The sequence below is a fragment of the Lygodium microphyllum genome, chromosome 9, assembly GCF_053477565.2.
Source record: "Lygodium microphyllum isolate KBCC chromosome 9, Lygodium_microphyllum_v1.1.10, whole genome shotgun sequence".
NCBI lineage: Eukaryota > Viridiplantae > Streptophyta > Polypodiopsida > Schizaeales > Lygodiaceae > Lygodium > Lygodium microphyllum.
This window is the reverse complement of record NC_141143.1, coordinates 122951634-122964290: the sequence shown is the minus strand read 5'-3', so window position 1 is coordinate 122964290 and position 12657 is coordinate 122951634. Positions and strand designations below refer to the sequence as shown.

The window sequence follows — 12657 nt, the reverse complement described above, 5'->3', positions numbered from 1 at the left end:
CTATTCAATTATTGGTGAATACTGATTTTATGCTGTCAGTAACAAGGCTTAAAAATATGCTTTTGGAGGTGGTATCTAATTCTGTATCGATGTCTAACTGGTTGCTGTTTTTTTTTTTTGAATAATGTCGTTTGATGTAAGAATCTCTGTTGGACTCTCAGGTGAAGATCTGTACAGAATCAATAGATGGGGTTAAAATAAGAGATACAGATACATTCTAGTTAGCTGGAAGGTTGCAAGAGAGTACAAAGCTCAATTCCAAGAAGTCATGTCTAACAAATGGATCTCTGTTGGAACAATCTGCACAGAATCAGAGTAGATGGGATTCAAATAAGAGAGACATTCAAGTTAAAGAAGGTTACAAGAGAGTGGCATTACTCAGATTGCAAGAAGTCATGTCTTAACTAACACAAGCATGTTGAGAGAGCATTGATCTTTCAACATCTAATACAAAGATGCGACTCCTCAATTATGTTATGGGCATCTGGCAAATGCTAGATCAATGAGAGAATTTGAAGAATATCATTCACGCAGACGCTTTTGATTTTCGATATGAGCCAGAGCATGTGCCCATTCAATTGTTTGTATTCTCGCTGTCATGCTTGCAAATGGAGAACCCAATTGGGCTTTTGAGATACCCATTAAAGAGAACTACACTCATGCCATCAAATCCAATGAGAGAGACACAACTCATGACAATTTCTGTGGGTTGTCTAAGGATTATCTTCAAGCATGGTGTGTTACCCCAAAAAGAGAGGTTGTATTGCCTTCAAGTACAAATCTTTAACATAGATAACACAATAGCTTTAATATATATATAATATCAAAATTTAACTAGACTCAAAATGTAAACTGGTAACTTGATCATCACCTACAACAAACAACATATTGTCAAACCACAAAATTAAACAATAATTGCTTAATTAAGTTATGTAAGGTAAGCCCCAACCACTTAAATGTTATCTTAATTGACATTTACAAAATTTCCATGCTTCAATTGCTCTTATAATGTCCATTTCTTGCATACTATCTCTCTCAATTTAAATTGTCACTAAAGCTTTCATATCAGCTATATCAAAATGATTTATATTGCACATATATATTTGTTTGTTTGTTTTTTTTTTTTGTTTTTTGTTTTTTGTCTTTTTTGTTTGTTTGTTTTTTTTTTTTGGGTTGCATGGAAAGCCTCTTTCACAAGTAGCAATGCTAGAATATTGAAGTAATGCAATTTGATTAATTGTTGACAATTTTTGCTACTCACATAACACACGATTGAAATGGGTTTGAGTCCAATTATCATTTAAAGACAAAATTTTCCCATCAATGTACCTTGCACTTCAAATTCCCTTCTCAAAGTCAACCAAACCTTCATATAATTGTCAAATAGAAAAGAGGTGTATAATATCTTAAAATGTTTCAAAATAGAGTATTCTTCAAGTTTCTCAAAGCATGTAATAATTATGATCAATCAACCTTTTGACAAACAACAACAATGTGCAAATTTGTCCCTATTGCCTTCATTGTCTCTATGAAAACACCAAATAGTAAAGAACCATACTTAGTTTGAAAAGCAAGAGCAATGAGTGAACTTGCCCCTAAAGAGCAATACTCCCTTTGAAAAGCAACAACAAGAAGTGAACTTGCCCTTATGGCACATCTTTGTATTTTCACCCCACTAGAGCAGTCACTTTTAATTGGTTATGTCAAATATGCCAAATGACCTTTTTATAGACTTATTTGAGAATAAGAGAATATCACTTATTATCATGATTCAATGCATTGACTTCAATAGTTGTATCAACAATCAATTCCAACTCAATGACCCCTATAACAACATTGATAATACTAGGGATGGTTGTTACATCCACAAATTCACTTTAAAATGTGTAACTTAAGTGTGATACATGTTGCAACATATAAATAAGGAAATGTATACAATGTGCAAACTTAGACAATGATAGTTGCTCACGAAGTGATGGATTTTCAACATATAGAAACTCCATGAGTGATTTGAAAACTTCACAATTTGTTGTGTTAACTTGGATGTTTGGCTTTTTAAAAATTCTTTGCACGAAATGTAGAATAATCACACTATTTTCTTATCATTTCAAAGTTTTGATACGTGAAAGAATCCTTAAATAAAAGTATCAATTTTATTAATAACTGTGTCTAATTATAGGCAGAGTCATTTCCCTTGCAACATATAGCATTAAGAAATGATTTTTTTTTTCTTTTACATGGTAGCAAGGCCATTCTCTTTACCCATCATTATCGATGCCCCCCCTTAAGACCAAAACTCACAATCTCTAACATATCAATCTCATGTTTTGTGAAAAACTCTTAAAAGTAAGGCATGTAGTCTTACACCTCTAATAACCCAAGAAAAGATACATGTGGTTCTTGCTCCACAAATAGGTAAGGATTAGGGGAAATTTGAGGATTTGAAATTGTTTGCGAAAGGAGTTTAACCAAAATATTCCCTCAAAAAATGGAGGCATAGTAAACTTTTTACAAATGAACTCCAAAGTTATTGGAGATTGCGTTTTTAAAATACACTTTTCAATAGCTTTTTGATGATATATAACATGATTGGGTTTCAAGATTTAACAAAGCCAAATTCCATAAAGATTTTGTTTTGCTCTTAAAAGATTCTATTATAGTAATACTCCCTCCACAAAAGAGAATCTGTGTAACTTCATTGCCCTACTTCCAAATACTATCAATTTATATATCATTGAAAAGCCCTTGAAGAGTAGGTTCCAAAAATGCTATCTCTGACCAGTTTGGAGTTCGTTATTCTCAATCCTTCTTCTCAAACAAGCTAAGGGCTCCATGTAATGAGTTTGAAACTACATCTCAAACTTTGACACAATCTTGGGATGATATTTCTCATGCATTGAGTGATATGAAAGGTAAACTATGAAGCATAACAAGCCAGAAGAAGGTGGTCATGCACTATGACTACTTGTAAGAAGTAGATCCATCAAACAATTGATTAACTTTGCCAAATTTATAGAATTTTTAAATGCACAAAGGGTGCCCTATATTGTAGGGAATGCTCTATTTTTGGCATCCAAATGCCTTCATGCTCTTTAGAAGGGCCCATATGAAGGTGCTCTTAAGGACTATAAAAGATCATGCTTGCCTTACTTTATTTGCTTACCCCATGCATTTAACACCCTATTATATGCGTGTTGCCATAAACTATTCCAAGTTTCAATCTTTCTAATTGGTCACTTTCGTAAACTTGCCAAAGTGATTGTGAGCTATTTTGAGTCTTTTAAATAATCCAATATTATATGCATACAAGATTGATATAATCTTTATTAGGTAATATGCCACTTAAATGTTTTTTTTGTTGGTACGTCATGAATTCCAAAAATTCTATTAAAATAATATTCCTCTTTACTAGTTATTTGTAGTGAGCTTTTACATTTAATTTTTACCCTTCTTTCATAAAGCTTACTAAAGTTTTACAACTTGTTTTACTCCACTTCAAGTTGCAGTTAGTACATAATAAAACATATCTACAAAAAATATACAATGTCAAGATGCCAACTTGTTTTCAAATATGCCAATAGCAAAACACACATGGGACATCTCAATTGGTTGATAATAAGGACTAGTGTTCCCTCATTGTCTGGGCAGGTGTATGCAATTGTGTGTAAAACTCACTATATTGATTTGCATGTGTCTTTGCTATTATTTTTAATGTTAGAAATTTATATTGAGTCCCCATGAACTCATGTTGCTAAGTCAAAGACCCCTAAGTGCAACTATAAGTTTGATCTCTTGTTCCCTTTCTTTTATTTCTAATAATTACATGGATTCAAAGTGGTTTTACCAAATCTTTACTACTTTGCATGAAATTGATTCAATGAACTATGAATAATATCTTATAGACCAAAGTTGTGCGGGTGCTCCAAGTAGCCTTATCATTGTTATGATTCCATTAAACTTTGTTTAGTTCTCTCGTGGTTCATTGCGCATTGAGTTTCAAAGTTGGCATCCATCCCAATGGGCATTTTTCTTCCTAAAACTTGGGACTACTTCAACTACTCAAGAGTGGTACATGTTTGCAAAAGGATATCCTTTAATATTAGTTAAAAGAACCTCTAAACATAAAAGTTTGAAGGGATATCTTGGATTCCTTTTTTAAACTAGTTTTTATTCTAAAGATGCAAACGAGATGACCACGCCCCTAAAATCAGACCAATAACCCAATGATTGGGAGTCGGAGGATCCATAATACTTGTTACTCCATGTACCGGTTATTTTGCATGTTTCACGTTGCATCGTATGAATTTGGATTGAATAATCGATCAAGCGTGAATTGATTACTCATATTTACCATTTGTATGACTAAAAATACATGTACATTTTAAGGTTCAAGCCTTTTTGAAATCCTAAAGGCTTAGAAAGTTTGCAATTAATTCAATGTTCCATTGGACACTATCTTGACTCAAAGTATGTGTGTTGTAGGGGCACTCGTGTAGGAAAGTGGGCTACTTAGAGGATCCATTATTTAATGAAAAGCACCTCCTTGAGAGGCAAATCTATCTATCTGTCTAAAGCATAGTCCAATTGGCATTGTGCATTGGAAGATTAATGGAGAAAATTGTATCTTTTGCAATCTCTAACATGAGAGTTATCATCTTCAACACGTGTGTCATATATAGTATAGTGGTGACTTGTTAAGTTTATCATTACTATCTATTAGCTGTCAAAGCTATCCTACTTTTTCTATGGGTGTACTATCCACCAAAGGTAACGGATACATAAAATTTAGCATAGGCTTATGGCAAAAATTTTGAATCAAATTGTGTTTCCCATTTTGGCTTAAACTTTTGGAGGGAGTTTTTGAATTGTACTACACATATTTGCCATTTTAACATCTAGAATTTTTGTAGAGGTATTGCATCTTTTCTTTAAATGTTAAGGGTGTATTTGAAGAATTTTCAACTCTGTTTACATTAAACACTTTTTTGTAGTGAACATTGTTTAATGGTGTTAGTAGGTGTCACAAATGGTTGCATTATAAGGGGGTTGGCCATGAGAAGCTGCATTGACATAGATCATGCCAATGAGGACTACCACCACTCATGGAAGGTGTGAAGGATAAGAGTTTTTGGTTAGGAGATAGGCTGCATATCTCTTGAGCAAATGGTTAATGTATGACATTCTAAGATCTTGAAGTCCCTTGATGGTAAGGTAGTCATGATAAGGCTAAAATGTAAAGTCCGTTGATGGCTATCATGTTTTTTCAAACTAAGAAATAATAGGAGATATTGAGGAGTGAGTGTGCATTATGACTAGATAATCCTTTTTGCAAAATACCATCTAATCAAGGCTAGCTTCAACTAGATCTTGTTAAGCTAGTTTAGTAGTTGGCTTCTTAAATGGCACAACTATCACCAATTGTTTCCATTTTATAGCTCAAGTTAGAAAGGTGCATATCTTACTTGCTTTTGAAATAGAGACCTTCAAACCTTTATGATAGGGGAAACCTAGGCAAGATGTGCCAAACTTTGGTGTATGAATGTACCAAATTGTGAACAAAAAGTTTTCAAGATAATCTCCTTTTGCTTGAATGATTTTAGAGCAAACATTTAGGCATCTAAGGCTAATTTGAAGTTTAACTCTGTTGGTCTAGTAGCTTGCTTGCAAAACACCTAGCTAATGGATGAACCAAAGTTTATATTTGACTCAACAAACAAGTGTGTAGGACTTAAATTGCATAGGATAAGCTACCTTGAGGACCAATTAAGATAGAACATTGGAATTTCAATTGCACAACTAGACATGAGAAGACCTATGATGGTCAAAATGTGCAAGGCTCAATTAAGATATAAATTTGGAATTCCAAGTGCACAACTAGACAAGAAGAATTAAGATGGTAAATTTTTTTTAAGGGTTAATACAACTAAATTGTTATGTGCAAAACTCAATCAATTTGGGATGTTTGTTTGCGAGACCTATAAACCTAATTCACAATCTAATATACAATGGATACATCATGAAATATTATGCTTCCAAAGAAAAGGCAATAGATAATGAGGTGGATATGTCTATATAAAATGAGACATGGGACTTAATTAAACCCTCAATTGGAAAGAGCACAAAGATATGGCGTGTTCTAAAGAGCTAGTTAGGAATATCCATTAATAAAATGCAATGAATGATGAGATGAGTCAAAGAAATGGTTTCAAAATATGATCCTCAATATGTAAAGATTATAACTTAATAAGCTAGTGCACTTGAAGAAGTGGGAACATATTGGGAAAATTCAAAATGTACAAAGGGATGGTTGGATTTGTGAAGAATATGGGCCTTGGTGAAAGTGTTAGCTAGAAAGATGCATTGATGATGAAATGAGTTCCTTTCTAGAGCCAAGACATGAGACTTGGTGAATAAAGTATAGTTGCTTTTTGGTAAAGAACAAGATATGGATCTTAGCAAAAGGGGTGGCTCCAAATAGGTATATGAGGTAGCGTGAAAATAATAGTTCCAAGACACTAGTCGATACTCTTGAAACAATGGCATGACATGTCATAGAGTCATAGATACAATTCCATTAGAACAGCAAGAATATCAAGGATTTGTCCACTTTCACCGTTGCAGGTGTTAGGAATGCCTTTAGCAGCATAAATTTTCTCAAATCAACATACTGTGATCTAGAATTGGCATTAGACCTCTGATTCCCATTGATGTTGTGGTGATGTCTACATGGGCAAACAAGGTATGGCATAAAAGCAAGAGGTCCTAGTCACTACAAGGACCTTGATAAGGGCATGGTCAGCACTATCCTCACACTACACTAGCATGACACAGTACTGTAAAACATACACAGATGCTACTTGTAATACAAACTAGGCAATGAAATAGACTTGAGTCGTACAATGTGATTAGGCTGACCAACCTTGGTTGGAGGGTCCCTGGTCGTGTTCTAAGGGTCCAAAGATTGCACTCAATGAATTATGTGAATTAGATTGTGAGGTGACCATGCCATTGAAAACAATTAGGTCCATGTGTTTTGTTCAATACTGTATTAACCCTGCTAAACAGATTGATGCTGCTTTACAGCTGTTACAGGATAATCAGAGCATTCTAATGTGAACCCTTTCCTTCCAATATGGGTTATGCTTTTAGCATTCTATTCAGGCAGGTTTTGATTTATCACCCTGTTTAGAGACAACATGTCCACAGAATTCAAAAGACTAGCTAGGTCTTAATCAAATATAAGCTTGCTTGCCGATAAAGTAAGGGTGTCAAATATAATACAAATGCCTCAAGTTCAGATTGTACAGAGACGCATATAAAGCTGTTCTAGCACGCTTTCAGAGCCTGACAAAGGCCACACATGCAACCCTCGTTTTCTTGAAGTTTGGTGTCAATGCAAGGCAAGCTCAACATGCATAATGGTCAGCCATGTAAGGCAAAGCTGAAAGTAGATTTGAGTTCCAAACAATGACTAAAAATCTGATGGTGTTTTGATAAGTATTAAGAAAAGAACCTCCATATAGAGAAAGAGCCCTTAGGTTAGGAATGGCCTGGACTGACCCTTGGAAACCGCGGTTACCCAATGCAAGATGAGGATGAACAACTCAAGACAATTCAAGAACTTCAAAGAAGCAACCTGCATGGAACCTAAACCACAACAAAACAACTTCAGTAAAGATCCTGAGTAATGCCAGCTCTCCTCTGAACAGAATGGCTGGTAGAAACTGCTGATCTGGTCTTGACTAGCCCTGCTCCCACCCAACAAACTAGGCTAGCCCTCTGTTACATATTCACAGCAATGTATCCAATGCAATAACGCCTTTGAGAACTCATCCTGCTGCTAAATCTTGTTCCTTCAAGAAAATTCTCCTTTGCTTTAACATTTCACCAAAAGATTTCATGTGAACATCTGCTGTTCTCTGTTCTTCTTCATTCAAAATCCACTGGAGCATGGCTTAAGATGGATTGGACATGAAGGGAAAAGTTTAGTTCCCTGACAAGAACCTGCCAGCCATTTTCATGTACTTGAAACTTAGGTCGCACCTCACTTGAAAGTTGACACACTAGGAGATGTCCTACACCACTTGGTAACTTCCTACCACTAGTTGGCTTTTACAACTGCACTTCAAAGGGTTCCCTGTGTTTGATGGTACAACAGCTACCACCTGCCAACATAAAAATTGAAGAATGAATACTGCTTAAAGTTGTGAACAGAAAAGACATTATTCATAATCTACTTCTCAAGGTAGCCTCCGTCTGTGTGTGCAGCAGCGCCCCCCCCATCCACACACACACACACAACCTTAAAAAGGCCCTGCATATAGCAGAGAAACCTGGAAAATGGACCTTCAGTACTATTAAAAAAGCCCTAAAAACAGATCTGTGGACTTGAGAGCAGGGCGTATCTCCTGGTTTACAGCAGTGTACAGTATCTTTTCAGTCTGTTGACAGTTTCACTGCATGTGTCTCAAAATGGGTGGAGGGAGTTGTCTGCTAGCGTACAGCAGCATGTAATGTTTTTCAGTCTGTTGACACAGGACGGAGATGGGGTGAGGGGCAGGGGGCCAAGGGGGCAGGATAGGGAGGTGGGGACCTACAAATGATATGTTTTCTGAAAAACCTTCTTAAAATGTCAGATAAAAGTTCTGACTGAAGACTACAAGAAACTGGACAAACTAAGAAACAGTAAAACTGGACTGAAGACTACTGAAATAGTACAAGCCCTATGACACACGGTGTCCCTTGTGTCCCACCCCCATACATCCCCCCCCCCACAGTCACAGGATGTGTCCCTTGTGAGAGACAACTGCATGGAAACACACCCTTTCCAGGACGTGTTGGAGATGGGTCTTGCATTTCAGGACGGCATCTCTGTGGTTTTGGCCTGCGTCCCCTGTAACTACGGTACTTGGACTGAATACTACAAGAAATAGTAGAAATGAGAAATGTAGTAAAAAGAGTGAACTATGGACTGAGAACTACAAAATGACAAAAAGAAGTCTACACTGTACACTTAAACCTCAATTGAAGACGACTTGTGCCCTAAACGCTGAATGAAAAATGCTCACGCTCGCAGCTCAATATATAATAGCATCATTTGAGCGTCAACCTGTAGGAAAATGCCCCATCTCACACATGACATAATTATCCTCCGGATCTCCTTGTTCTATCTACTCAGCTCACTGCTCCTCCTCATCTTATTACTTCTCCCATATCACAAATGGATCTGGAAGTGCAATCATGCTCTTTCTCGACGAGCACAAATTAGCACTGACAAAGACCTGGTCATTTGCTTTCTGCACACCTAAACAATTCCTCTTTTCTGAAGCAATGTGAGAATATGAGCTCCACCACTGCACCAAACAAGATCAACTTGCAGCAAAACTCAAAATCCTCCAAATAGCCCATGACTGGAACTCATACTCATAAAATCCATAATCCTCTCACTAGAAAGCAACCCCGACTCTACATCACAACCTCATTATCTCTCATTTGACTCATCCGACGACATTCCCGAAACTCAGGATCCTACATATGTGTAGCTGTATGTGTAGGAGAATAATAATTGCTCCACGTTGTTACATATAATGTGTGTATCCCCTCATACCTCTTTTCCATCAAACCACCATCATTATCATCATCACATGGAAAGAAAGTCTATAGCTCCTCAATCATTCTATCCACAGCCTTATAGACTTTTCCAATGAATGTATGCATAACAGGCTGCACCTCATTATCTCTCATCTGACTCATCCGACGACATTCCCGAAACTCAGGATCCTACATATGTGTAGCTGCATGTGTAGGAGAATAATAATTGCTCCACGTTGTTACATATAATGTGTGTATCGCCTCATACCTCTTTTCCATCAAACCACCATCATTATCATCATCACATGGAAAGAAAGTCTATAGCTCCTCAATCATTCTATCCACAGCCTTATAGACTTTTCCAATGAATGGTTGCATACTATCAAAAGTCTTAACATATGCATAACAGGCTGCACCATGGCATCAATCCAATGCATATCATCTGAAAAAGAAGACATATTTTGTGAATGCAATGCATTTCATTTAAGTTACAATGGAGAACAATGCATTTGCGCGATACTCATCGGTAATGAAGACCCATCTCAAAGCACCATTGCATGTGCTTAAGCAACCAAGCATCAAGAAATTACATGCAAAGCGTGTATTTGTCATTTGAGTACTTCAAGAGAATCTTCTTGAGCCTCTTGCCAAATCCAACATGGATAAAATGATGGCTGAAGATAAATGTAACTACAGCATTTGCACTTTCAATCACACGCTTGATTCATTCCAACTTCTCAATGTCTTTCAACAAATTGTTTAAGCAATGTGCCATGCAATAAAACACAAACCTATGGATATGCATACTTAATAATATGACCTGCAGCTGTGTTTCTAGCATCCATAACAAGTTTAATGACTAGATCGAAGCTAACCATATCAATGCTACTAATTCATTTAGCTGCAACTGCATCAGTAGACTTATTGGTTTCAATGGCATCATATGAGTTAATAAAATACATCTCACCACATGAATATGCAACCACACAATGAATGGATTGCTTGAAAGTGTCCAACCACCCATCAGCAATCAAGGCCACCCCATTTGTTTTCCATAAATTCTTGGCGTTTTCAATTGCAACCTCCACTGTATGTCTCACCTCTCTCCTCTAAAACAGTGGTATACAAAGACTCATCAAATGATAGAATTGTCAAAGTACAACAATGCAGAAGTGCATGACCGGACTAAAAGAAAGAAGTGAATACAGGGCAAGGGGTGTGTGTGTGTGTGTGAGAGAGAGAGAGAGAGAGAGAGAGAGAGAGAGAGAGAGAGAGAGAGAGAGAGAATGTGTGTGGTTAATCATTGAGCTGCTGCAGCTGTTTGTTGAGTGCTGTTCATAGGTGTTGATTGCTCATTAGTTCTGCCCTCGCTACGATCAGACAGATGGACCACGACTGCTGTGGGCGGGTGCTGCTATTCAGCCGGACAGTCAAGGCGCTGCCAATCTGACCATGATTTCTTCAACTGCAAGCGAGGGAGTGAACCAGCTAGTGGGAGCAGCTTAAACAGGAGGTGGGTGCACTACAGATTTGACCTTCAGTCCTCTATCTGTTCCGGCCTTCAAATCCCCCACAGTACAATTGAAAGGCACACAGATAGGCAGGTCTCTTTGCTCGTTAGAGCTGCCCTCACTACAATCAGACAGATGGACCATAACTGCTGTGGGTGGGTGCTGCTATTCAGCTGGACAGCCATAGGCGCTGCCAGTCTGGCCATGATCTCTTCAACCGCAAGTGGGGGAGTGAACCAGCTAGAGGGAGCAGTTTAAACAGGAGGTGGGTGCGCTACAGACTTGACCTTCAGTCCTCTGTCTGTTCTGGCCTTCAAATCCCCTGCAGTAAGATTGAAAGGCACACAGATAGGCAGGTTTCTGACAGCAGAAAGAATTCTGTGATACAACAGAGGTGGGACCTCAGCAGTGTGAAACACAGGCACACAGAGGTGCAGATTTCTAACACAGCAGACAGATATCTGTGATACGGCAGATGCACACACAGAGAGAGAGAGAGAGAGAGAGAGAGAGAGAGAGAGAGAAGGTTGGGCTTTAATCATGGATAATTTGCAGGTGTCAAGTGGTATTGATGTGGCTTTTCTTGACCAGCATATTGGGCATGGGGATGAGAAAGAATTGGTTGAGTTGGATGGTGACTCTTTCATTGAGGATTCTGGTCAGTTGATGGAAGGGGATGAGATGGGAAAACGCTGTAAGATGATGGTTGATGATTATAGTAGATAGTTGCCTTTCATGAGAGGGCAGCCATCCTTTATCTAATGGGCAGGACTCCTTTGATTGCTCAGATTCACGCTTGGCTGCAGTCCATACTTGTGAGTGATGATGCGTGTCATGATGATGTTCTTGGGCAAGTGCAGGCTCCTCTTGTGGACGAGATTTATGATGTGTTAAGGGGGTTTTTTGAGGTCCTTTTTCATACTCCAGATGTGCGTGCTCACATTATGCAATGTATTCCTTTGTTTTTGGATGGTCAGTTGGTCCATATGGTCAGCTATGGCTGAGTTTCAGGAGGTTCTTAGGTAGGCATGTCCGATCCGGGTGGAGGTTAATTTTCTTGCACATCTTTGGAGACTTCTTCCTTTGGTTTTGAGATCCCTTGGCGAGGTGTTGGTGGAGCCCTGTTTGGCCTCCCATAATAAGAACATGGCTTGTATGCTTTGGGACACTGGGAAACCTCAGCCTACTAAAATTCATTTTGAGGTCCCTGGGTTGCAGACGTCGGTTTTTAAGCTCAAATGGGAAACATTTGCTTGACACTACTTTCGGTGTGGCCAATTGGGCCATTTTATTTCTGAATGTGATAGTAGCCCTGAGGTTTTGCAGTGTTCTTTAGACCTTGAAATGGATATGCAAGAGTGTGATCCCTAGCCTTTGACTCAGTAGTAAGATGTTGCTCCTCCTGTGTCTCTTGCCCTGCATGGACATGATAATGGTAATAAGGATATTTCCCAAGTTGGTATTGAGAATGAGTCGCATTCAGCTCGTCGGGCTTTGCCCCCTCAAGATGATTCCTAGGTCATTGTGGTTAGGCGCAATGCCCGACAGGAATCCC

The 12657-nt window shown here is 38.1% G+C and overlaps 1 protein-coding gene across 2 annotated transcripts in view; it reads right to left on the bottom strand.

Annotated features, from left to right (window-relative positions):
- Window positions 1–7228: 7228 nt before the first annotated feature.
- The window catches only part of LOC148031524 (coatomer subunit delta-1-like), a 60119-nt gene continuing 54690 nt past the window's right edge, over window positions 7229–12657 (bottom strand). For both annotated transcript variants that reach the window (XM_087685055.1, XM_087685054.1), the window contains one exon: window positions 7229–8165. In XM_087685055.1, coding sequence (XP_087541181.1) covers window positions 8159–8165 — 7 coding nt within the window. In that variant the 3' untranslated portion in view covers window positions 7229–8158. The remainder of the gene's footprint in view (window positions 8166–12657) is intronic.